Raw genomic sequence first — 24,091 nt, forward strand, 5'->3', positions numbered from 1 at the left:
TGAGCAGGTTGGTTTTTGCCACTCAGTCTGACTTAGAGGGGCGTGGCCTGGCGGGGAAGTGACGTGTGTGCATACCCTCTATACATAAATAAGGTGCAATACTAATGATCTGAATATTTATATGCTCACATTTACTACTCATTTTTGATCTAATGTGAGGTGGTGTTGAACGGTGTCACAGAAACAGAACAACAGAAATGGTTTTCTTTACGAATATGTATCAAATCGATGTACGGGTAGCTAATATGTGCTAATGCTAGTGGCTAATGCTAGGTATTACACTGGGTTACAAAAAAATGTTTTCTGCAAGTTGTCTAGGTTGTTTCAACTGAATTCGGACCATTTTGCACCGCTAAATCCAAAAATGATATCTGTTTTTCTCAATCAGGTCAGGTTTTTTTGCTAATTTGATTTTGAAAAATTTGATCTTCTCACAAAATTGATTACATTTTTGTGACTTTATCAGTTGATTTTTTATACAGTTCTCACCCCAAATAGGTTTTAAGAGAAAAAAAAATCATTTTCTAACAGAATTCCTGTTAGGTACAATGGTGTATTCAGCGCAGATGTAGCAGAATACGTCAGGCTTATTTTTGCAAGATCTTCTAGTTGAAGCCATGTCATTCACCTGTAATATTAAAAAAAAACATTAATCATAAATTGGCAAAAGTAAAATCTTGAGAACTCGTTTATTGCAAGAAATATGAAAGAATTTTGTATCATAGGATGTGAAAATGCCCATAAATGTAAGCAAAAATGTTAAAAAGCCAATATGTAGCATAGTTCAGAAAGTTGACCTGACTGAGCAAAATTAATGTGATTTTTGGATTCAGCACACCAAAATTATCCTAAATCAGCTCAAAAAACTTAAACAATAAATTTGTTGTTGACCAGTGGTATGTGTACATATTAGGATAGGTAAAATGCATAGACCAAATTAACCTACAAGGACAATAAAGGGGGTAAACATTCAGCCTTTTAAAGTAAATAAAGGCATTCATTAGCTTAGAAATAAAATTTGCTAACATGAAAGTTATTAGCACAAAACACACTCAACTATTCCATAATAAACTTTAAAACAGCAAATGAGTACAGTGTGTTTTAGGGAATTCATTTCCAACCTTTCTTCCTTCTGCAGTTACCTTATGTGATACTTACCTGCTAATCTTAAAGGTTCAATTTGTGATATTTACTGACAGTCAATTTAGAATTTCAGAGTATTTCTGAGTGCCCTATAAAGGGTTAATCATTCTCAGGTGATGTATATTTGTATAATAAGAGAGGCTGGGGCTGAAAATTATTAATGCCCTATGTTAAGGTGGGCAGAATTATTAGGCAGCTTCTTTAGTTCAGGTAAAATGGATAAAAAAAAAAAAATAAAAAAAAAAGACATTTGACAGTGAAAAGTCAAAAATTGTAAAATTTGGACAGACGAAATGGTGTTGAAATAGTTAAACTACTGAAGTATGACCACCAGATGATCACATAGTCAGCAGGGTCGCAAAAAATGCTAAGAGAAGAAAATAAATAAACAAATTAAGAGAAAAAATTTTAAGAAGAATCAAGTGGGAAGCTACCAGGAAGGCACTGACCAACAACTAAAACCAAACCATACTGTCCAGATGTTCAGTGATCAGAGGTGAGAAAGGCTGAATGACCTACTACGGTGCATTGTAAGTATAAACATACCTTTATTACAAGAATTATGACGCCGTTTTTTACCATAAGAAGAATTTCAGCCTGTCATAATAAACCCACAGTCTGGGCACAGATGGAGCAAATCAACATAACTGAACACATTTCTATTATTTCATAGTTAGATACCAATGTAGGTTAAGAACATCAGATAGAAGTGGAACATGTATCACAACCTTTAGTGGAGAAAAAACGCAGACAGAGACATTTTCAGATCAGGTTAAAGTGGTCCATGTACGTACAGTATATATCACAGGTGTCAAACATGCGGCCCGGGGGCCAAAACTGGCCCGCCAAAGGTTCCAATCTGGCCCACATGATGAATTTACAAAGTGCAAAATGCAAAAATTACCCTGAAGATATGAACAGTGAAGGGCATCAAACTCAAAAATAACAGCATAATAACCTAGAAATAATGACTCCAAATTTTCTTCTTGGTTTAATGTGAAAAAAATAATATGAGATTATGCTTATAAATAACAGCAACACCATTTTTTTTCTCTTTGACTTATTGCAAAGAACATTAAATTCTGATACACTTTAACAATAAAATGTCAATAACCTGAACAAAGAGGAACAATCTGGAATTTCTAAAGAAAAATAAGTGCAATTTTAACAATATTCTGCCTGTTTTGTCTTGGTAGATCTAATCTGTAATGCACATGTGTTAATATATATATTAATATATAAATTGAGGCATAATATTGATAAAATTGTACTTGTCTTTCTTCAGAAATTTCATTTTTTTCCATTTATTCCCTTCTTTTTTGTTTTGGATTGAAATAGTTTCATCATCTAATGTTATTTTTTGCACTAAAAAATCTGGAGTTGTCATTATTTATAGACTATTCTGCTATTATTTTACTGGTCCGGCCCGCTGGAGATCAAATTGGGCTGAATGTGGCCCCTGAAGGAAAATGAGTTTGACACCCCTGTTATATATGTATTCAGTTTAGAATCATAGAAGTCGTACCTGAGCTCTGTGGAGCCTCTTCAGCTGTTCTCTTTTGGTCTGCTGGGCCACCGTCTTCTCCTGCTTCCTTTTCTGTTTCTCTGAACTTATCTGGAAATGTACACATTTATGTCAATGACCTGCATATGTTATTTGGGTTCTGAACATGTAAGAAAGGTCTAGGTTCAAACCTGTTGATTAGAGGTGAGGTTTTCATTTTCATCGTCACTGGAAGAATGTTCCTCTAGATTCTGTTGACTGGAGGCTAAAAACAAAGACAAGACCAACATTTATATATATCTGTGTTGAAATTATAACTTAGTAAGGGGCAACATAGACTTACAATGAGCTTTTCTCTAAAAATACTTAATAAAAAATATTTTTTGCCAGTACTTTTCTGGTTTTATTTGTATTTTCTGTTCCTCTTTATATTTTCCCCCCTCTATTAATCCATTTAGACCAAAAAAATCCACCACTGACTAAAATATCTACTAATGTTAACTGTTTAGTACCTGTTGATCCACTAATCCTATTAATACATGTAAATAATTGGTGTAAAATTCAGTTTGTCACCTTTTCATGGTCATCAGATATGACCCATCTGGACGTTCAGAGGCTCTGTTGTTACCGTGGAAACACCGTCATCTTCTACAACATTGATTCACCAGTAAAACCCATGGAGTTGGATCAATGACAGTGGATGGACACACTGGGTTTATGTTCAATTATTGATAGATTTCACTGAAATTGTCACTTTTTATTCAGTTTTTTCAATTTCTGATTTAATAACCCTCAACTTTAATCTGAGCTTTTATGAACATCTATATGATCAGAAAATTAAATATTGGAAAATATCTGATTCTGACTGAAACAACACAAAATAAAGAGGATAATATTATAATAAATTTTGATAAATCACTTAAGAAAGGTTAAATATAGGGAAAATTTCATTTGAAAACTGACACAAATGTAGCACTGGGTCTTTATGGGTTAAGCAGATCTCAAGCAAATTGAAGGGTTTTACATCTGCTGAGTTTTGGTTTATTTAACAAAAACAGATTTTTTTCCCGACAGACTGTTTGACCTTAGTTGTGGTGAACAGGTTCCACTAAGAAGACTGTAAAATGACTGTGATGTTTTGCTTGATAAAGTTTAACATTTTACTAGTCACTAAGCTAGCATTGAGCATCAGCTGACCTCTGACCCCTCTGGCTCCCATATTTCCACCCCTTTTGTCCAAATATGGTCACTTCTGACTCCAAAAAGCAAACATTTGACATCAAATCAGACCCTACTTAGGGTGATGTCATGGTTCATCTGTCCAATTATAGACATCCCATGTAACTTACTGAAACTGTAAAAGGGAATATTATCCACTAAAAATCATATAACAATCTAACTTAACCTAAATCAAAACTACAGATAAGTTGTTCACAAAATGTTTTATCTGATAAACACAAAAAGACAGCTGGCAGTCACACCAAAGCCCATACAGAAGACTCTGCAGGTAAAAGTTGTTGAAATCTTAATTTTTTACCCATATGTGGCTCATATATGATTTTTTTCTGACAGTCTGAAGAGCACAAATCTATTTTTTTCAAATCAGACCCAGGGCACTTTCATATGTGATCCTAATATGGTCAATGTATCTTCAGTCTGTACGGTCATGTCGCATTTCATCCGACTTTTACATCGCTGAAATGTGACAGATGTCACAATTCTATGCCGGAGGAGACGGAACCAGGCAAGATCTATATTTACTTCCATAAACACAGTGGACTGTAGTTGAATTATAATGTGAACATTCATGCAAAAAAAAAAAAAGTACTTCCGCAAAAAACCTGATTTGAACATAATGACCTACAGTGTGAACGAAGCCTAGTCAGCATTAAATAATTTTGTAAAATACACTTTAAAATATATTTAACACACTCGAACAAACCATTCATTTGCTGAACTTACTACTTATGGAATACAAGAAACACATGCAGGTCACATCAGGACCATAGACTGTTTAAGTGAGTCTGATGGCATTGAATTTGAATTATAATGTGCAAAAAAGATCAGATTTCAGCAGAAAATTGGAACTGAGCATTAAGGCCTGCAGTGTGAGTGTAGTCTACATGGGTGAGATTTAGATTTGAGGAACTGCGGGTTTTAATGTTTCCACTCTGGCTTCATTTTTTATCCCCAGAGGTTGCCATTTGGCGTAATATTTATCTTTATTTGTTAAACCTTTATTTAACCAGGTAAGTTAGCTGAGAATTGATGCTCATTTTCAATAATGACCTGGACATATACGAACAAGCAATCACTGTCAGAGTCACACCTATAGGCAATTTAGATTAACCAATTAACCTACTCGTGCATGTCTTTGGATGGTGGGAGGAAGCCAGAGAACCCAAAGAGAACCCATGCAAACACAGGGAGACCATGCAAATTCTATATAGAAAGGTTCCTGGTGTTGGAATCGAACTCAGGAACTTCTTGTTGTGATAATAATAATAATAATAATAATAATAATAATAATAATAATAATAACAATAATAATAATAATAATAATAATAATAATAATCATTAACCTGATGAATCCCTGCTCTGACCTTTGTTTCTGAGGTTGGTGAGGATGGTCCTGATCTCCTTCTGCACCTCATGGTCCTTCCCTTCATCCTCCGACGCCTGCCTCTTCCTCAACCTCAGAGAAGAAAACAAGTCGAGCCTCCTCCGGGGCACTGAGGCCATGTCATCGTTGAAGACCCCCCCAGAGTCTCTGCGGCCCTTCAGAGACACCTGCTGCAGCAGTGAGGGCAAGTCCCGCCCACCCCCCCCATGGATCCGCCCCCATTGACGCCCACCGAGAATGTGCATCACACTTAGCGGCCTTTTTGTCATCTCTGGAGGATTCAGGAGCTGCAGAACTGAAGAGGGAGCTGAAGGAAAAAGCTCCTTCAGACATGGGCCTCTGTTTGTGGGGGCCGGCAGGTTTAGGCCTCCTGGGGAAGAATGAAAAATAAATCAGAACTATCAGAATCAGAACACTTTATTAATCTCAGAGGGAAATTGTGGGGTGTTAGTCACTCCATTCAAGTATAATAAAAAGTAGCAGGAAAGAAACAATCAATAGAAAAAAAAAAACAAAAAAACAAAAACAAAACATATATATATACACACACACACACACACACACACACACACCAAATATACATATTGAAACCCTCTATTAAGGACACAAAATTAGAACAGCAATTTGTATAATAGGTACTGGACAATATTATCAATATGATAATTAAAGAAATATACATAATAAGGGGCAGCGTCTGCAGTGATGCGGACACTAAACTGGTATGTTGTGGTGAAGAGGGACCTAAGCCGAAAGGCAAAGCTCTTGATTTACCGATCGATCTACGTTCCGACCCTCAACTATGGTCATGAGCTCTGGGTAATGACCGAAAGAATGAGGTTGCAGATACAAGGGGCCGAAATGAGTTTCCTTCGTAGGGTGGCTGGGCACAGGCTTAGGGCGTTTTCACACAGTGTACCCATGTCCATACTGTATTTAGAATGATGGCATTAATAATAATAATAATAACGGATTAGATTTATATAGTCCTTTTCTATGAACGCATACTCAAAGCGTGCACAGTGGATCCATTATTCATTCGCTCTCACATTCCCCCTCTGGTTGTGGTAAACTACATCTGTATCCACAGCTGTCCTGGGGCAGACTGACGGGAGTGTGGCTGCCAGTTCACATCTACGGCCCCTCCGACCACCACCAAACGTTCATACACCAGTGTGAGTAGCAGCACTAGCTGCTGGAGGCAAGGAGAGTGAAGTGTCTTGCCAAAGGACACAACAGCACATGACTAGGATAGAGCGGGATTCGAACCCTTCGGTTATTGGATGACCTGTTCTACCATCTGAGCCATGGCCGCCCCCAATTAATAGTGACTTCCAGACTCAGGCATGGCAACATAGTGTGCTGGAGTCCGGGCAGTCCAGACCCAGGACTACCTTCTCAACTGGACTCAGGGACGGTAATCCAGCACAGAACAGTTGCATTCACATGGATCAAATTAAGCGGACTTTGCAGTCCAGTGTACTTGGATACAGACTCGAGTGCGCTGTGCAACTAGGGAGGACATGTGGGAGAGTTGAGTCGCTGCTCTTCCATGTCGAGAGGAGCCAGTTGAGGTGGTTCAGGTATCTAGGGAAGCTGCCTCCCTGGGGAGGTGTTTCAGGTGTCTGTCCAGGGGGAGACCTCAGGGCCGACCCAGGACACACTGGAGGGATTAAATCTCTCGCCTGGGAGTGCCTAGGGCTAGTGGAGCTGGTGGAAGTGGGTGGGGAGAGGGCTGTCTGGGCTCCTCTGCTGAGGCTGCTGCCCCCGCGACCCGGACCCAGGTAAGAGGATGAAGACGGTACGGTATGCAAAAATATTGTGTGTAATTATAATCATACGGTTATAGGGTAGAGTTGAACTGTCTGATGTCCACAGGCAGGAATGATTTCCTGTGTCATTCAGTGGTGCATTTAGGTGGAATCAGTCATTCACTGAACCTGTGACTGACCAGTACGTCATGCTAATAAAAAACTAATAAAAGAGGCAACACTTCTAACTTGAAATCAGTCCAGGAAAAATATCAAGAGGCTGAACATTTTTTGGTTTGCACAGATAAGAAAAGTGGATTTACTTCACAAAAATCTTGCCCACAGCAGCTTTAAAGCAGGACTTAACATCAACTATGAAGGAAGTATTTTATAACATACATTATGACTGCGGCGTTGGAGCTGCTGGAGGGATTGGTCACGCTAAACGTCCTCCGGAAGGCGTTGGCTATCAACTGGAAGGCTGAGGAGGGTGAAGAAGGGGTTTGGCTCGGAGCTGGTTCTCCGTCCTGGCCCGAGTCTGTCTGAGGCTTATCTGCTTCTGTCTCTGCTTGAACCTGATAAAACATCAGAGGAGATGAAAAATGTGGTCAACATAATGCAGAATTAATTCTCCTTATCTAGCTCACATCACTGACTATGGACAATAGCATTATAGAAAGAAGAAGGGAGGGATACTTTTAATATCCAGGCATATCCTCTGTTAAAGCCTTTCTTAGACCCAGACCAGAATAAACAGGGAGGACAATATAGCAACAACATTTTACAAAAAGTAGCCAAAGAATATGACTGATATGGTATTTAACACCTTTTATTTTATTAACCTATGTCTTAAGCTGTATTTCTTTTATGGTGTTTTGAATTATTTGCAGTATTCGTTGTTCTTTACATACTTTACTTTGTATTTATGTGTTTCCTTGTATCAAAACTGTGATGGATGCTATGACTCACAGACTGCAAACCTACTTTAACCATAGGTCTCAATGAAATAACCTGAACCTATGATGTGGCTAAAGTAACAATCATGATCAAGGTGGTCAAACCTCTAAAGGGGGTAGATGTTTTTTTTAAGCATCAAATGTGTCAGAGTATTGCAACGTAATTAGAATAAGATTTATTGTCACTGCAAGATACCATCATACAGTGCAAGAAAATTTATGACCCTAACCCTGATATTAGCTAATGTTGAAATAATGTGTTTTTATATACATCAGCCAAGGTCAGCTTTATTCGGTATGTCAAGAAACCATAAATTCTAAAATAAAACCCAGAACCCAGTCTGGAGACATGCAACTGGTCTCACTCTTAAAATTATGTAAATAATTTTGTTCTATTGCTGGGATTTGGCACAAACTATTGTTTTGGCCTGTGGCTGGTTAAATCTGAAACAGTATTATCTGGATTATCTTATTGAGACATAGATACATTATATTTCAGATGCCTAGATTTTGTTTCCTCTGCCAAGGAGGTTATGTTTTCATCAGGGTTTGTCGGTTTGTTTGTTTGTTTGTTTGTTTGTTTGTTAGCAAGATAACTCAAAAAGTTATGGATGGATTTTCATGAAATTTTCAGGAAATGTTGATACTGGCACAAGGAACAAATGATAAAATTTTGATGGTGATTGGGCGTGGGGTGGGGGGTGATCTGCGCTATCCGAGTGCCTTTCTAGTTTTTAATAGAAACATCAAGCCTGACAGGCTTATTTTTCTTTTAAATTAAAAAAAAAAACTCTTATTTTTAAATTCTATTTTATTGTGTTTACTTCTTCATTTCAATATTTTCCTTATTTATGTATTTGTTGTATGTATTCTGTACTGTTTCCATGTCAATATTGGATTTACATCAAGAATTGTTCGCTTTTGGGTAGGATGGGATTGTGGGAGAGATAAAAAGAAAAAATTACAGAATAGAAGTCCTCTGTCACATTGCGTCACTTTGTTGCCTGTGAAATTGCTTCCAATAAAGAAAGTCAATTTAAAAAAAGAAAAAAAAAAAAAAACTGGATATACCAGAAATAAGGCTTTTTAACTTTCCTAACATTCCTGTTTTCGATATAGATAGACAGACAGACAGACAGACAGATAGCTAGATAGCTAGATAGCTAGATAGATAGATAATGTACAATGTTTTGTGTAATACTAGGTCTAAAGAACAACATTCATCAAACTTTGTTTTAACCAGTAAAGACCCAGTGCTACTATTTTTTCCTCTATATTTAACTGTAAATCATGTATTTTCTTATATTTGATTTCCTTTATTCCATTTAGATATTCAAATTAATTCAAAGGTTATTATATCAAAACAGAAAGCAAATGTAGAAAAAGTGATTTTTGAAGGAAATCTGTCATTAACTGATCATAAACCCACACATTGTGTCATGTTGTTGCCTGTGAAATTGCTTCCAATAAAGAAAGTCCATTAAAAAAAAAGAAAAAAAAAAACAAACAAACCTGGATATACCAGAAATAAGGCTTTTTAACTTTCCTAACATTCCTGTTTTCAAGCTAGCTAGCTAGCTAGCTAGATTATTCAGTCATTAGTATTCAGCAGCTTTGCATACAGCACAAGACAAAGCAGACAGAACAGAACAGAACCAGGTTGACATTAAGGTTAATATGTACTCTAAAAAACTCTTGTACAATACCGTAAACAAAAGACTTCTAATTTAAAAATCTGCAGAAAAATTAAATGTATTGTCACTGTACGGTATTGTCACATTTCAGAGCTCAGTGATTTAAAGTGAGCATTAGAAGCTCATATGATCTTTTCTACCTGTGAATGACATTCTGTTCTTAATGTGGATTAATTAAACAGAGGATCCGTCGGTAGAAACTGTAGATGTTATGGTTATTCATGATGTGTTTTTGTAAGTCTGTGTCCTGGTCTTGAACCGTGACAAACCCATCATCTAAACACACACCAACAGAACAGTTTCCACCTTGTTTTCCTGCTGCTCTTCTGTCTTCACCCCCTCCGTCTCCTCGGCTGTAACCGCCACATCCCAGTTCAGAAGCTTCTCTTTATCAGACAGCGATAACATCAGCCGTTTTTTTGGCGTACATGAGCCGTCGACTGCTTTTGTTGTGGCTGAGTGCTCTTCAGTCTTCTCCCTTCGCTCTGAAGGATTCTGGGCATCTGGCAAGGTCTTGGAAATGGTGTTCGAGTTCTAAAAACACGGATTAAAAACAAAAAACCACCAAAAAAAACCCATGAAAGCTATCTTTGTAATGCTATTCAATCACACAGCAGACAACGATCTCAATTATGTGACTTTACTAAAATGCATCAAATCAATGTCATGTATGGGCAGCTAACATGTGCTAATGCTAGGTACTATGTGTGCCTACGTAGTTTTAGTAATGCAAAAATAAGGTGCAATATGAATAATGTGGACGTTTACTGGCTCACATTTACAACTCCATTTCTAATCTAATGTAAGGTGGCGCTGAACAGCGTCACAATAGAAACAAATTGCAGGAAGTGGGTTTCTTTACTAATCAAATCAATATATGGGTAGCTAATATGTGCAAATGCTAATTGCTAATGCTAGGTACTATGTTCGTATTTTAGGAATAAGTAAAATACATAGATTGGATTTATGTATTTTTAGTAATACATAAATAAGGTGCAATATGAATAATTTGGATATTTACAGGCTCACATTTACTACTCCATTTCTAATCTAATGTGAGGTGGTGTTGAATAGTGTCAGTGAAAACAAAATTATGTGGTTTTTTTTACTAATATGTATCAAATCAAGTATGGGTAGCTAGTATGTGCTTTTGCTAATTGCTAATGCTAATGCTAGGTAATATGTGTGCATATTTGGATGGGTAAAATGCAGAGACTAAATTTATGACTGTTTATTTTTATTGTATGTGTGGGTTTTTTTTTTATTATTAATTCAACAATTTCTGTAAAACCCTGTGTGATGACTTTATTGTGATATTGGGCTTTATAAATAAAATTGAATTGAATGTATTTGTAGTAATGCATAAATAAAGTGCAATATGACTAATTTGGATGTTTACAGACTCACATTTGTCCACATGACAATGCTAACTTCATTTCTGATCTAATGTGAAGTGGTGTTAAACCAACGGAAGTGGTTTTCTTTACTAATATGTATCAAATTAATGTATGAGCAGCTAATACGTGCTAATGCTAATTGCTAATGCTAATGCTAGGCACTATGTGTGCATATTAGGATGAGTAAAATGCCTTATCTGAATTTATGGAGATTTACTAATACAAAAATAAGTTTCAATATGAATAATTTGGACGTTTTCAGGCTCACATTTACTACTCCATTTCTAATCTAATGTGAGGTGGTTTTTAATAGTGTCAGTGGAAACAAAGTAAAGTGGTTTTCTTTATTAATATGCATCAAATCAAGTATTGGCAGCTACTATGTGCTTATGCTAATTGCTAATGCTAATGCTAGGTAATATTTCTGCATATTAGGATGGGTAAAATGCATAGACTAAACTTATGACTTTATTTTCAGTATGTGTGTGTTTTGGTTTTTTTTTTTTTTATCAATTCAACAATTTCTGTAAAGGCCTGTGTGATGACTTTATTGTGATATTGGGCTTTATAAATAAAATTGAATTGAATGTATTTTTAGCAATGCATAAATAAGGTGCAAAATAACTAATTTGGATGTTTACAGACTCACATTTGTCCACATGACATTGTCGACTCCATTTCTAATCTGATGTTAGGTGGTGTTAAACAGTTTCATAGTAGAAACAGAACAAAGAAAGTGTTTTTTTTACTAATATGTATCAAATCAAGTATGGGCAGGAGGTTATATGTGCTAATGCTAATTGATAATCCTAATGCTAAGTACTTTATAGGATAGATAAAATGCATAGACTAAATTTATGACAGTTTATTTTCATTGTCGTTTTTTTTAATCAGTTCAACAATTTCTGTAAAGCCCTGTGAGGCGACTTTGTTGTGCTATTGGGCTTTATAAATAAAAATTGAATGTATTTTTTAGTAATGAATATATAATGTACAGTATGAATGATTTGGACATAATTTACATGCTAACATTAATAACTAGAAGCACTCGGAGAGCGCAGACCTCCGCCAATGCTGATCAGTGGCCCCCCCTGTGGGCCCCCTCCACGCCAAGGAGGTTATGTTTTTGCCAGGGTTTGTTTGTTTGTTTGTTTGTTTGTTTGTCTGTCTGTTTGTCTGTCCGTTAGTGTGCAACATAACTCAAAAAGTTATGGACAGATTTTGATGAAATTTTCAGGGTTTGTTGGAAATGGGCCCCCCCGTGGGCCCCCCCCACCCCCGATCACCACCAAAATTTAATCATTTCTTCCTTATCCCATTTCCAACAAACCCTGAAAATTTCATCAAAATCTGTCCATAACTTTTTGAGTTATGTTGCACACTAACGGACAGACAAACAGACAAACAAACAAACAAACGCTGGCAAAAACATAACCTCCTTGGCGGAGGTAATAATGAAACTGTACAGAACATGTATTCTGTTTGCTGCATGTGTATTGAAATGAATCCCTGTGAATGTACCGTGGGTTTTTCTGTTGTACAGAGATCCTCAAAGTCAGAATCGGCTTCATGAACAGTCTCTGGGCCCGACCAGTTCTTGTGAAAGTGTTTGATGAAGATCAGAGGGAAGGCTGGAACACACACACAAATACGGAGTTTGAGCTTATTACAAACGAGCTTTTAGTAACACCAACGTATAAACATAATTATGTACAAAATACAGATTATTAGGTGGAGTGCACTTTATAAATATGAAATACACATAAGCCAAATAAGTAGATCCACTTCTGCAGTCATCATTGCAGAGAAATGGGATAACTTTGATGGCATTACATTATTTAACCCATAAGGACCCGGTGTCACTTCTGTGTCAGTTCCCAAATGAGTTTTTCCTCCATATTTAACCTTCCTTCAGTGATATATCACCATTTATTGTAATATTATCTTCTGTATTTTGTGGTTTTTCAATAAAATTCAGGTCTTTTCCTGCATGTAATTTACTGATTATATAAAGCTCACATTACAGTTGCAGGTTATTTGATCAGAAACAGAAAAAACTGAAGAAAAAGTGGCATTTTCAGCAAAGATATCAATAACTGGCTGGGGGCTGTTTGGGTTTTTATGGGTTAAGCTACTTCCACAACATCACATTTTATAAACGGTGTTTTAAAAATAAAAATAGCTGCTCACTGTTTTCTTAGCCTACACTAATATGTCCATTTTCTAAATTAACCGACTGAAGAGATAATTGTTACAGCTGTAACTCTGTGAACAAAACCTGTGTTGAATGGACTATACAGATGTACAAATGTCCAGTTTTATCTAGAATGAAGCTTTATGGGAATCTGTAGAGCCGTTGAAGGAGGACAAGTCACAGGGACACTACTGACCTCTGGTGTCTCCTTTGTCACATTACAATAATCGGTATAAATCAGATACAACTAATGGCCTTTGTTTGACCCACATCTCAGAAACCAAAGTTTATATAATACTTCTTCCTACTCCTTTTCGAGCGTGTATAATTTCATTTCATTTGTTTTATTATTATTATTATTATTATTATTATTATTATTATTATTATTATTATTATTATTATTATTATTATTATTATCATTACAGGGTGGGGAAGCAAAATTTACAATATTTTGAGGCAGGGATTGAAAGACAGTGTATGACCAATTAGTTTATTGAAAGTCATGAGAATTTATTTGCCACAAGAAAATTGACATAATAGAAAATGTTTTTATTCTATGTGTCCTCCTTCTTTCTCAATAACTGCCTTCACACGCTTCCTGAAACTTGCGCAAGTGTTCCTCAAATATTCGGGTGACAACTTCTCCCATTTTTCTTTAATAGTATCTTCCAGACTTTCTTGTAATAGTTTTGCTCATAGTCATTCTCTTCTTTCCATTATAAACAGTCTTTATGGACACTCCAACTATTTTTGAAATCTCCTTTGGTGTGACGAGTGCATTCAGCAAATCACACACTCTTTGACGTTTGCTTTCCTGATTACTCATATGGGCAAAAGTTTCTGAAAAGGTATGGATAATAGTGTTAGGTATGATTATGACATCAGTATATGTTTGGTTTCAAAACAATTGACGTAGTGCCTGCTGAGAAAAAACAACTAAATGTTCATTGTAAATTTTGCTTCCCCACCCTGTATTATTATTATTAATTATTATTATTATTATTATTATTATTATTATTATTTATTTATTTATTTATTTATTTATTTATTTATTTATTTATTTTGTTGTTTGTTTGCTTATCAATCATTTATGTACCAGTACTTATATTTTGTTGGTTGATTTTTGTTTTGATTTTTCTGTCTTCATTTTTGAAATAAAGATTTCATTCATTCATTCACTCATTCATTCATGCATTCATTCATTCATTCATTCATTCAATGAAATAACAAAAACTAGGATTGAGGTAATACTTTCATTAACCAAGATAATACATTTAATGTGAAACGGTAACATGTGGTTATGAAATTAATAAACATGTAGAGAAAATACCCTCAGTTTTTGTCTTTGTCAGTTTATTTCACATAAGCCTAGATTTTGGGAAGATGTGAAATTTCCGAATATTTCTGGGTAATGACACAAACAAATAAAGTAATACTGAACCAAACAAGGAAACACATTTTAAAGAATTACACCAACATATGTTCAACTTCGGTTCTTAATCTAAAACATATATTTAGTTACAAGACAGAAAACACAACTGACTTTGACAAAGACCAAACTCAAATGTGAAGTACTCACTCGCTCTGATTTTTCTTTTCCATCGATTATTCTGTTTGGTGTTTGATTGATCTACAGAAGTGGAGAAAGAATCAAACACTGAATTAGACACAAGTTAAAACAACCTATTTGTATAAGAGATAGGACACACAAAAACTACAGTCTGTCATTTGTCAGTCTTGGATTTATATGCAAATACAAACAAGATTTTCACCAAATCAACTTAATTGTGTTTTGTAAATATAAATACATTCAGATTATTATCCAGTGTGCAACAAACTCACCTCCGTCTGATGTTAAAACTGGTTATAAACATATTTCCACTATGCACTTTAATGTTATTTATGTACCTGTTTCCTAACGGAAAATTACATTTTACTTTGCACATTACAGTTTATTGTAGTATGGAGGACTGAACCTGCCATATTAAAAAATACATAAACAGAAATATAAAAATGGCTTGATTTTATTTATCTATGTTGTCATTTATATTTTTCCTTATTTAATTTTTATCCCTGCATTTATGTCTGCGTTGCTTTCTATTTACAAAGGGGGGAATATTGAAGAAAATGTAAGTGGAAAACAACGCAGAAATAAATAGAGGAAGAAAATGTAAATAGGAAGCAATGCAGAAATAAATAGGTGATGCAGAAATAAGTAGAGGAAGAAAATGTAAAAGGGGAATACTGACGAGGTAAATATGACTATGAATAAAAAAATGACAATAAATTAATAAGATGTCAGATGAAAATAAAATATACAAAAATGTAAATAGAAAGCAATGCAGAAATAAATGCAGGGATAAAAATTAAATAAGGAAAACTATAAATAAGGACAAAACAGATAAATAAATGGTATGGAAATGAACTTATCAAGCCATTTTTATATTTCTGTATATATTTTTCAATATGACAGGTTCAGTCCTCCATATTGTAACGCCTTACTGTTAAACATTCCATATATATATATATATATATATATATATATATATATATATATATATATATATATATATATTTTTTTTTTTTTTTTTTTTTTACCAGTTTTGTTTTTATACTTCTAATTTAGAATGTATGGTGTGTTTGCTTTTGTGTTCTGTTTTTTTATCTATCTATCTATCTATCTATCTATCTATCTATCTATCTATCTATCTATCTATCTATCTATCTATCTATCTATCTATCTATCTATCGTTCTATCTATCGTTCTATCTATCGTTCTATCGTTCTATCTATCGTTCTATCGTTCCATCTATCTATCGCTCTATCGTTCCATCTATCTATCGTTCTATCGTTCTATTTATCGTTCTATCGTTCTATCGTTCCATCTATCGTTCTATCTATTGTTCTATCGTTCTATCTATCGTTCCATTGTTCCATCTATCTATCTATCTATCTATCTATCTATCTATCTATCTATCTATCTATCTATCTATCTATCTATCTATCTATCGTTCTATCTATCTATCTATCTATCTATCTATCTATCTATCTATCTATCGTTCTATCGTTCTATCGTTCTATCGTTCTATCTATCGTTCTATCTATCTATCGTTCTATCTATCGTTCTTCTATCCATCCATCTATTCATCTATCATCTATCCATCGTTCTATCCTATCTATCTATAGTTCTATCGTTCTATCTATCTATAGTTCTATCATTCTATCTATCCATCCATCCATCCATCTATTCATCCATCTATCGTTCTATCTATCTACAGTTCTATCGTTCTATCCATCCATCCATCCATCCATCCATCCTATGAGTCCCATTTCAGCAGTTTTTTGTTGGTTTGTTTTTGGGTTTTTCAGGTTATTTTCAGATCATGTGTCACAGCTGAGAACCCCACACAGACCTTTAGTCCCATCCTGGTCCTGGTTCTGGTTCTTGTCCCCTGTGGCGTCTTGTGTGGTGGTAGCGTCCAGAACCTCCACAGCCGTCTCTGCACCTCCAGGGGTTCTTTTAGGACATTTATCAAACTGCTCCGACCGCAGGGAAGCCCCTCCTGGAAACCAAAACACACATTTGTAGTCCAGCAAATACTGAGCAGCATTTAATCCAGTTTACAGTAGAAATAATACAGCAGGTACATGCATATGGAAACTACTGGAGTATAGTACAGTCATCAAAAGGAGGACAGTTCATACGGTAAAAACAGCAAATATAGTTTAAGACATACACTACATGGACAAAAGGATTCGGACAGTGATTGGGATTGATGTTTTTAAATTATATGGACAAAAGTATTGGGACACATCATGGCTACAGCTGTAAGACATCCTGTTCATGATGATTTCAGGTAAAAACATCTACATTTCCTTTAAGTTTAATGGGAGATATTTCTTCCTCAGTGAGATGTGAAGAAAGTAGATGGTTAGTTGTGGTAGAAAATTATTATTTACAGTCAGAACAGGAAAAATATTTTAGAGATTTAGAGGTAGAACAATTAAAATCAGTCATGGATAAAAAAATTTAAAAAAATCGGTGTTGAGAGAATTTTTTGTTTTGTTTTTACATTTTGTGTTACAGCCTTGTTCCAAAATAGATTAAATTAACTTTTTTTAACCTCAAAATTCTACACACAGTACCTCATAATGAGAAAGTGAAAAGTTTGCTTGAAACTTTTGCAAATTTATTAAAAATGAAAAGAAAAAAAGACTTCCTGTAGATGTAGAGAAGTGGACCTCCATGAATCTCTGTTCTACCTGTAAATTTCTGAAATATTTTTCATGCTCTGACTGTAAATATTAATTTTCTACCACAACTAACCATCTACTTTATTCACATCTCACTGAGGAAGAAAAATCTCCCATTAAACTTTAGGAAATATTGATGTTTTTATCTGAAATCATCATGAACAGACATCTTAATATCTCAACATTTTTGTCCATATAGTTTATAAACATCACATCACATTTAAAAATCATGAACATGGATAAAAACAAAATCAATGTTGAGAGAAATTCTCTCTTTTTTTGCATTTTGTGTTACAGCCTTATTCCGAAATAGATTAAATTTACTTTTTTTAATACCTCATAATGAGAAAGTGAAAGGTTTGTTTGCAACTTTTGCAAAATTATTAAAAATGAAATGGAAAAAAGACTTCTTGTAGATGTAGAGAAGCGGACCTCCATGAATCTCTATGTTCTACCTGTAAATTTCTGAAATATTTTTCATGCTCTGACTGTAAATAATAATTTTCTACCACAACTAACAATCGACTTTCTTCACATCTCCCATTGAACTTTAGGGAAATATTGATGTTTTTATCTGAAATCATCATGAACAGACATCTTAATATCTCAATATTTTTGTCCTTATAGTTTATAAACATCACATCACATTTAAAAATCATAATCATGGACAAAAACAAAATCAATGTTGAGAGAAATTCTTTCTTTTTTTTTTTGTTTTTTTTTACATTTTGTGATTTTGTGTTAGTCTTATTCCAAAATAGATTAAATTAACTTTTGAAAGGTTTGCTTGAAACTATTTCAAATTTAATAAAAATGAAATGGAAAAAAGACTTCCTATAGATGTAGAGAAGTAGACCTCCATGGATTTCTATGTTCTACCTGTAAATTTCTGAAATATTTTTCATGCTCTGACTGTAAATAATTATTTTCTACCACAACTAACCATCGGCTTTCATCACATCTCAACGGAGGAAGAAAAATCTAACATTAAACTTTAACCCTTTCATGCATAGTGGTCACTCCAGTGGACAGTTGTTCAAAGCTGTTCTCTTGTATATTCATGGGTTTTGCTGTTTTAGTTCCACATCAGCCAACACAGTGGACGCTTATGCATAATCCCTAACACTGACATTCAGACCATTACTGTAACTTTGCTGTTCTTGATGAACTTGATCTGCAGTAACATGTTTCAGTGTAAATCAATTGTTATTTGTTAGAAAAAAAAAGTTTTTTTTTTTTTTTTTGTTTTTTTTTTTACATATTATCTCCATGAAAAGAGTAATAATTAGCATTAGAATATGTAAAAATGTGAGAAAACATCAGATTTTATTTCATTGTTTTAATATCATTTTCTGATATTGGGTTTTAAACACGTTTCTTTACTTCAAAAATTAAATGCATGGACATTTTTGTAACTCCATGAAAAAAAAATCCACCTTGATCACATTGTTTTTTTTTCTAATGCCTATGGAGGAATAAAAACACTCAAGAAAAAAAAAAATCTTAACTAAGGTTCTCAAAATTAACGCATGAAAGGGTTAAGGAAATATTGATAGCTGTAGACATGATGTGTCCCAATATTTATGTCCATATAGTCTATATACATCAGGTAGAACATTTAAAATCATAATTATGGATAAAAACAAAATCAATGTTGAGAGAAATTCAGTCAAAACCATCTCTGAGGCATTTTAGAAGCAAAGATAACAATTTAAACCACACTAACCAATGCAATAATATTTATCCCAATATAAAACTATATTATTATAACATTTGTCGTTATTGTTTTGTATCCCAGACCCCTGTTAGAAAACAAACCTCTGAATTCAATGTGTCCACATACTTTTGTCCACATAGTGAAGTTCTAGTTACTGAGACACATGCCATTACATTCACTGTTTGCTGCATAAAACTACATTCCTCAACACGACAGCACTGACACTACACATGGTACGTTATTAACAGAGTACTCACAGAACAATGGAGTCAACATTGAACTGAATGTTTCCAAAGATGATCCCACTTGGTCACAGCCAAAAAAAAAATTTAAAAATGACGTCTTTTTTTTTTTTTACGTAACCCTTTAATACTCAGACAACTTTACCAGCGTGTGCAAGAAGAGATGGAGGGTAAAAAGTTAGAAGGGTATGAAGCTGCACACATGTAAAAACTACGAAAACGTCTTCAATGATGTGTTCGTATGAGAGGAAAGGACAGAACAGACCCACTAGGAAGAGCCCAGATGTTTCCTTCAGTTCTGTTCAAGTGGACGCTTGTTTAAACAGTTGAGCTTTTGCATCGAGGCCGACACTTTAAGGTGAAAGTTCTGTTTTTCTGCTGCGACATATGATTAAGAGCCAGCTCGGTCTGTCTGTCTACGGAAGGAAATCGGTCTCATCAGATTTTGAATTATAAAAGCCATTGAATTTCTAACACTGAATTTTTTTGCACTGAAATTAAGTATCTGAATTTTTTGTCTCTAAATTCAACTATGTGCATAAATTTAGAATTCAAAAAATTCAGATACAAAAAATTCAGATGCAAAAAATTCAGATGCAAAAAATTCGAAGCAAAAAATTCAGATGCAAAAAATTCAGATACAAAAAATTCAGATGCAAAAAAATTCAAAAGCAAAAAATTCAGATGCAAAACATTCAGGTCACATCTGCCCTGACTGTCTTCCTGCATCAGTGTCACATGACCAACCTAACGTAACTCGATTGGCTGGCTGTCGGTTCGACTTGAGATAGAATCATTGCTTATCCTTGGTGTCCCAGATGTGTGATCTGAATTTTTTGCATCTGAATTGTTTGCATCTGAATTTTTTGCATCTGAATTTTTTTAATTCTAAACTTATGAAGATAGCTGAATTCAGAGACAAAAAAATTCAGCCACTTAATTTCAGTGCAAAAAAAATTCAGATACTTAATTTCAGTGCAAAAAAAATTTAGATACTTAATTTCAATGCGGAAAAAAAATCAGATACTTAATTTCAGTGCAAAAAAAATTCAGATACTTAATTGCAGTGCGAAAAAAAATCAGATACTTAATTTCAGTGCAAAAAAATTCAGATAATTTCAGTGCAAAAAAGATTCAGATACTTAATTTCAGTGCAAAAAAATTCAGATACTTAAATTCAATGCAAAAAAATTCAGACACTTAATTTCAGTGCGAAACAAAAAAAATTCAGATACTTAATTTCAGTGCAAAAAAAATTCAGATACTTAATTTCAGTGCAAAAAAAAAAATTCAGATGCTTAATTTTAGTGCGAAAAAAAAGATTCTTAATTTCAGTGCAAAAAAAAAAAAAAATTCAGATGCTTAATTTCAGTGCAAAAAAAATTCAGCTACTTCATTTCAGTGCGAAAAAAAAATCAGCCACTTAATTTCAGTGCAAAAAAATTCAGATACTTAATTTCAGTACGAAAAAAAAACATCAGATTCTTAATTTCAGTGCAAAAACAAAAATTCAGATACTTAATTTCAGTCCAAAAAAAAAAAAAAATTCAGATGCTTAATTTCAGTGTGAAAAAAAAAGATTCTTAATTTCAGTGCAAAAAAAATTCAGATACTTAATTTCAGTGCAAAAAAAAAATTCTGATACTTAATTTCAGTGCAAAAAAAAAAATCAGCCACTTAATTTCAGTGCAAAAAAAATTCAGATACTTAATTTCAGTGCAAAAAAAAAAAATCCAGATACTTAATTTCAGTGCAAAAAAAATTCAGATACTTAATTTCAGTGCAAAAAAAATTCAGATACTTAATTTCAGCGCAAAAAAAATTCAGATACTTAATTTCAGTGCGAAAAAAAAAAATCAGATACTTAATTTCAGTGCAAAAAAAATTCAGATACTTAATTTCAGTGCAAAAAAAAAAATCAGATACTTAATTTCAGTGCAAAAAAAAATCAGATACTTAATTTCAGTGCAAAAAAAATCAGATACTTAATTTCAGTGCAAAAAAAATCAGATACTTAATTTCAGTGCAAAAAAAATCAGATACTTAATTTCAGTGCAAAAAAAAATCAGATACTTAATTTCAGTGCAAAAAAAATCAGATACTTAATTTCAGTGCAAAAAAAATTCAGATACTTAATTTCAGTGCAAAAAAAAAAATCAGATACTTAATTTCAGTGCAAAAAAAATCAGATACTTAATTTCAGTGCAAAAAAAATTCAGATACTTAATTTCAGTGCAAAAAAAAAAAAATCAGATACTTAATTTCAGTGCAAAAAAAAATTCAGATACTTAATTTCAGTGCAAAAAAAATTCAGATACTTAATTTCAGCGCAAAAAAAATTCAGATACTTAATTTCAGTGCGAAAAAAAAAAATCAGATACTTAATTTCAGTGCAAAAAAAATTCAGATACTTAATTTCAGTGCAAAAAAAAAAATCAGATACTTAATTTCAGTGCAAAAAAAATCAGATACTTAATTTCAGTGCAAAAAAAAATCAGATACTTAATTTCAGTGCAAAAAAAATTCAGATACTTAATTTCAGTGCAAAAAAAATTCAGATACTTAATTTCAGTGCAAAAAAAATCAGATACTTAATTTCAGTGCAAAAAAAAAAATCAGATACTTAATTTCAGTGCAAAAAAAAATCAGATACTTAATTTCAGTGCAAAAAAATTCAGATACTTAATTTCAGTGCAAAAAAAAAAAAATCAGATACTTAATTTCAGTGCAAAAAAAAATCAGATACTTAATTTCAGTGCAAAAAAAAATCAGATACTTAATTTCAGTGCAAAAAAAATCAGATACTTAATTTCAGTGCAAAAAAAAATCAGACACTTAATTTCAGTGCAAAAAAAAATCAGATACTTAATTTCAGTGCAAAAAAAATTCAGATACTTAATTTCAGTGCAAAAAAAAAAATCAGATACTTAATTTCAGTGCAAAAAAAATCAGATACTTAATTTCAGTGCAAAAAAAATTCAGATACTTAATTTCAGTGCAAAAAAAAAAAATCAGATACTTAATTTCAGTGCAAAAAAAATTCAGTGCTAGAAATTCAATAGCTTTTATAATTCAAAATGTGATGAGACCGATTTCCTTCCATATCTGTCCGGTTAAAAGCTGTGGCTGTGAAATTGATTTGTGTGGGTGATGTTAGCTGGAAAAGGGATTTGCTTAGACAGAAGCTTTTTTGTTTTTAACATAAATTGTTAAATTTGTGGTTAAAAAATACAGAAATATTCCGTTTAAGCGTGCGGTTATGAGCTGAAACATTCCATTTTTGTTTATTCTGTTGTTTTTACTCGGTATTTTTATTTCATTGTTTTTAAATGTACAGCTGCTTTTATGTCTTTTTTAATCTATTCTTATATTTTAGTCCATCATTTTGCTTTTTATTCTTCTGTACGACACTGTTTTAATTGTACCTGTTTGTTATATTTTTAATCTATTCTTGTATTTTTCTATTATTTTTGGTTTTTCCCCTGTAAGTTGCTTTGGAAAAAAAGCGTCTGCCAAATGCAGAAATGTAAAAACGCATAAATGAAACTGACCCCTGAACGCATCAAATAAAGCCAATTCAACTAAGCGGCAACAAACGACGAAGCAGGTAATTTATGTAATCAAAAAGGTATTTATTTTTGTTTATATTTACAGCTTTTAAATATCATAAATTAAACAAATTTACAGTAATTGTCCATGTGTGAAAAACAAATAACAAGGCTGGCAAAATCTGTATTGTAACCACAAAACCATGAGAGTAAACAAACAGGTGGTTTCTGGCAGTGTGCAAAAAGCAGGTGAGATGAAAGGAGGAGGGGCTGCGGATCTCCTGATTTAAAAAAAAAAAAAAAAAAAAAAAAGTCTAGGAGTTGCATGAGAGAGATCTGGAGAGGGGCTCTGAGGGAGGGGGGAGTCCTTCTGAAACAGAGGGAACCACAGACACATGTGGACAACGCCGTGTTACTACAGACCGGCTCTGAGGGGAAAGGCTGCAGTGCCAAACCAGACACTAGGGGGCGGTACAGGGTCGGACGGTGGGAGTTAGTGGGGGGGTTATGGAGGAACACAGCACGGGATGAGCGTTAGTGAGGCCAAACTGACAGGAACCGAGACCAAAAGGTGCTCTGTATATGACGACGACGTTAAATAATGAGGTTTGCGATTTCAGAAATGACATCAGGTTCAAAAACACTAAACATCCAGAACTTAGACGTAGAACAGAGGCGGTACTCTCACTTTCAGCCCGATTTGATCTCGAACAGGTCGAATCAGTAAAATAAAAACATAATAATCTATATATAATGATAAGGGTTTTTTTCTTGTTTTAGTGGAAAAAGTAATAGTGCAGTTATAACAATATTATGATCGTCACGGAACTACAAATACTCAAAAGTTTTACTAAAAGGACACAGCATTGTTAAAATTTCAATTATTTTTCTGAGGAAATTTCAGGTTGTTTAGATTATTTGCATTTTTTGTGAAAGGGTTTTGAATTTTTACTGTTTTCACTCTAAAACAAACATTTGGAGTTGACATTATTTATTATTTATAGGTTATTATGCTATTATTTTAAGGATCCACAACTTATATGTATTTATATTCAGCCCAATTTGATCTCA

General features: G+C 33.7%; 1 protein-coding gene across 1 annotated transcript in view; it reads right to left on the reverse strand.

Moving 5' to 3' along the window:
• The window catches only part of LOC115420571 (protein-methionine sulfoxide oxidase mical2b-like), a 323,437-nt gene that overhangs the window by 9,538 nt on the left and 289,808 nt on the right, over positions 1–24,091 (reverse strand). The window contains 9 exon segments of the mRNA XM_030135922.1: positions 2,669–2,758; positions 2,839–2,912; positions 5,251–5,473; positions 5,475–5,640; positions 7,418–7,593; positions 9,975–10,202; positions 12,587–12,696; positions 14,839–14,889; positions 16,673–16,822. Of these exon segments, the coding sequence (XP_029991782.1) occupies positions 2,669–2,758; positions 2,839–2,912; positions 5,251–5,473; positions 5,475–5,640; positions 7,418–7,593; positions 9,975–10,202; positions 12,587–12,696; positions 14,839–14,889; positions 16,673–16,822 (1,268 nt within the window).

The sequence above is a fragment of the Sphaeramia orbicularis genome, chromosome 6, assembly GCF_902148855.1.
Source record: "Sphaeramia orbicularis chromosome 6, fSphaOr1.1, whole genome shotgun sequence".
In the NCBI taxonomy this organism is placed as follows: Eukaryota; Metazoa; Chordata; class Actinopteri; order Kurtiformes; family Apogonidae; genus Sphaeramia; species Sphaeramia orbicularis.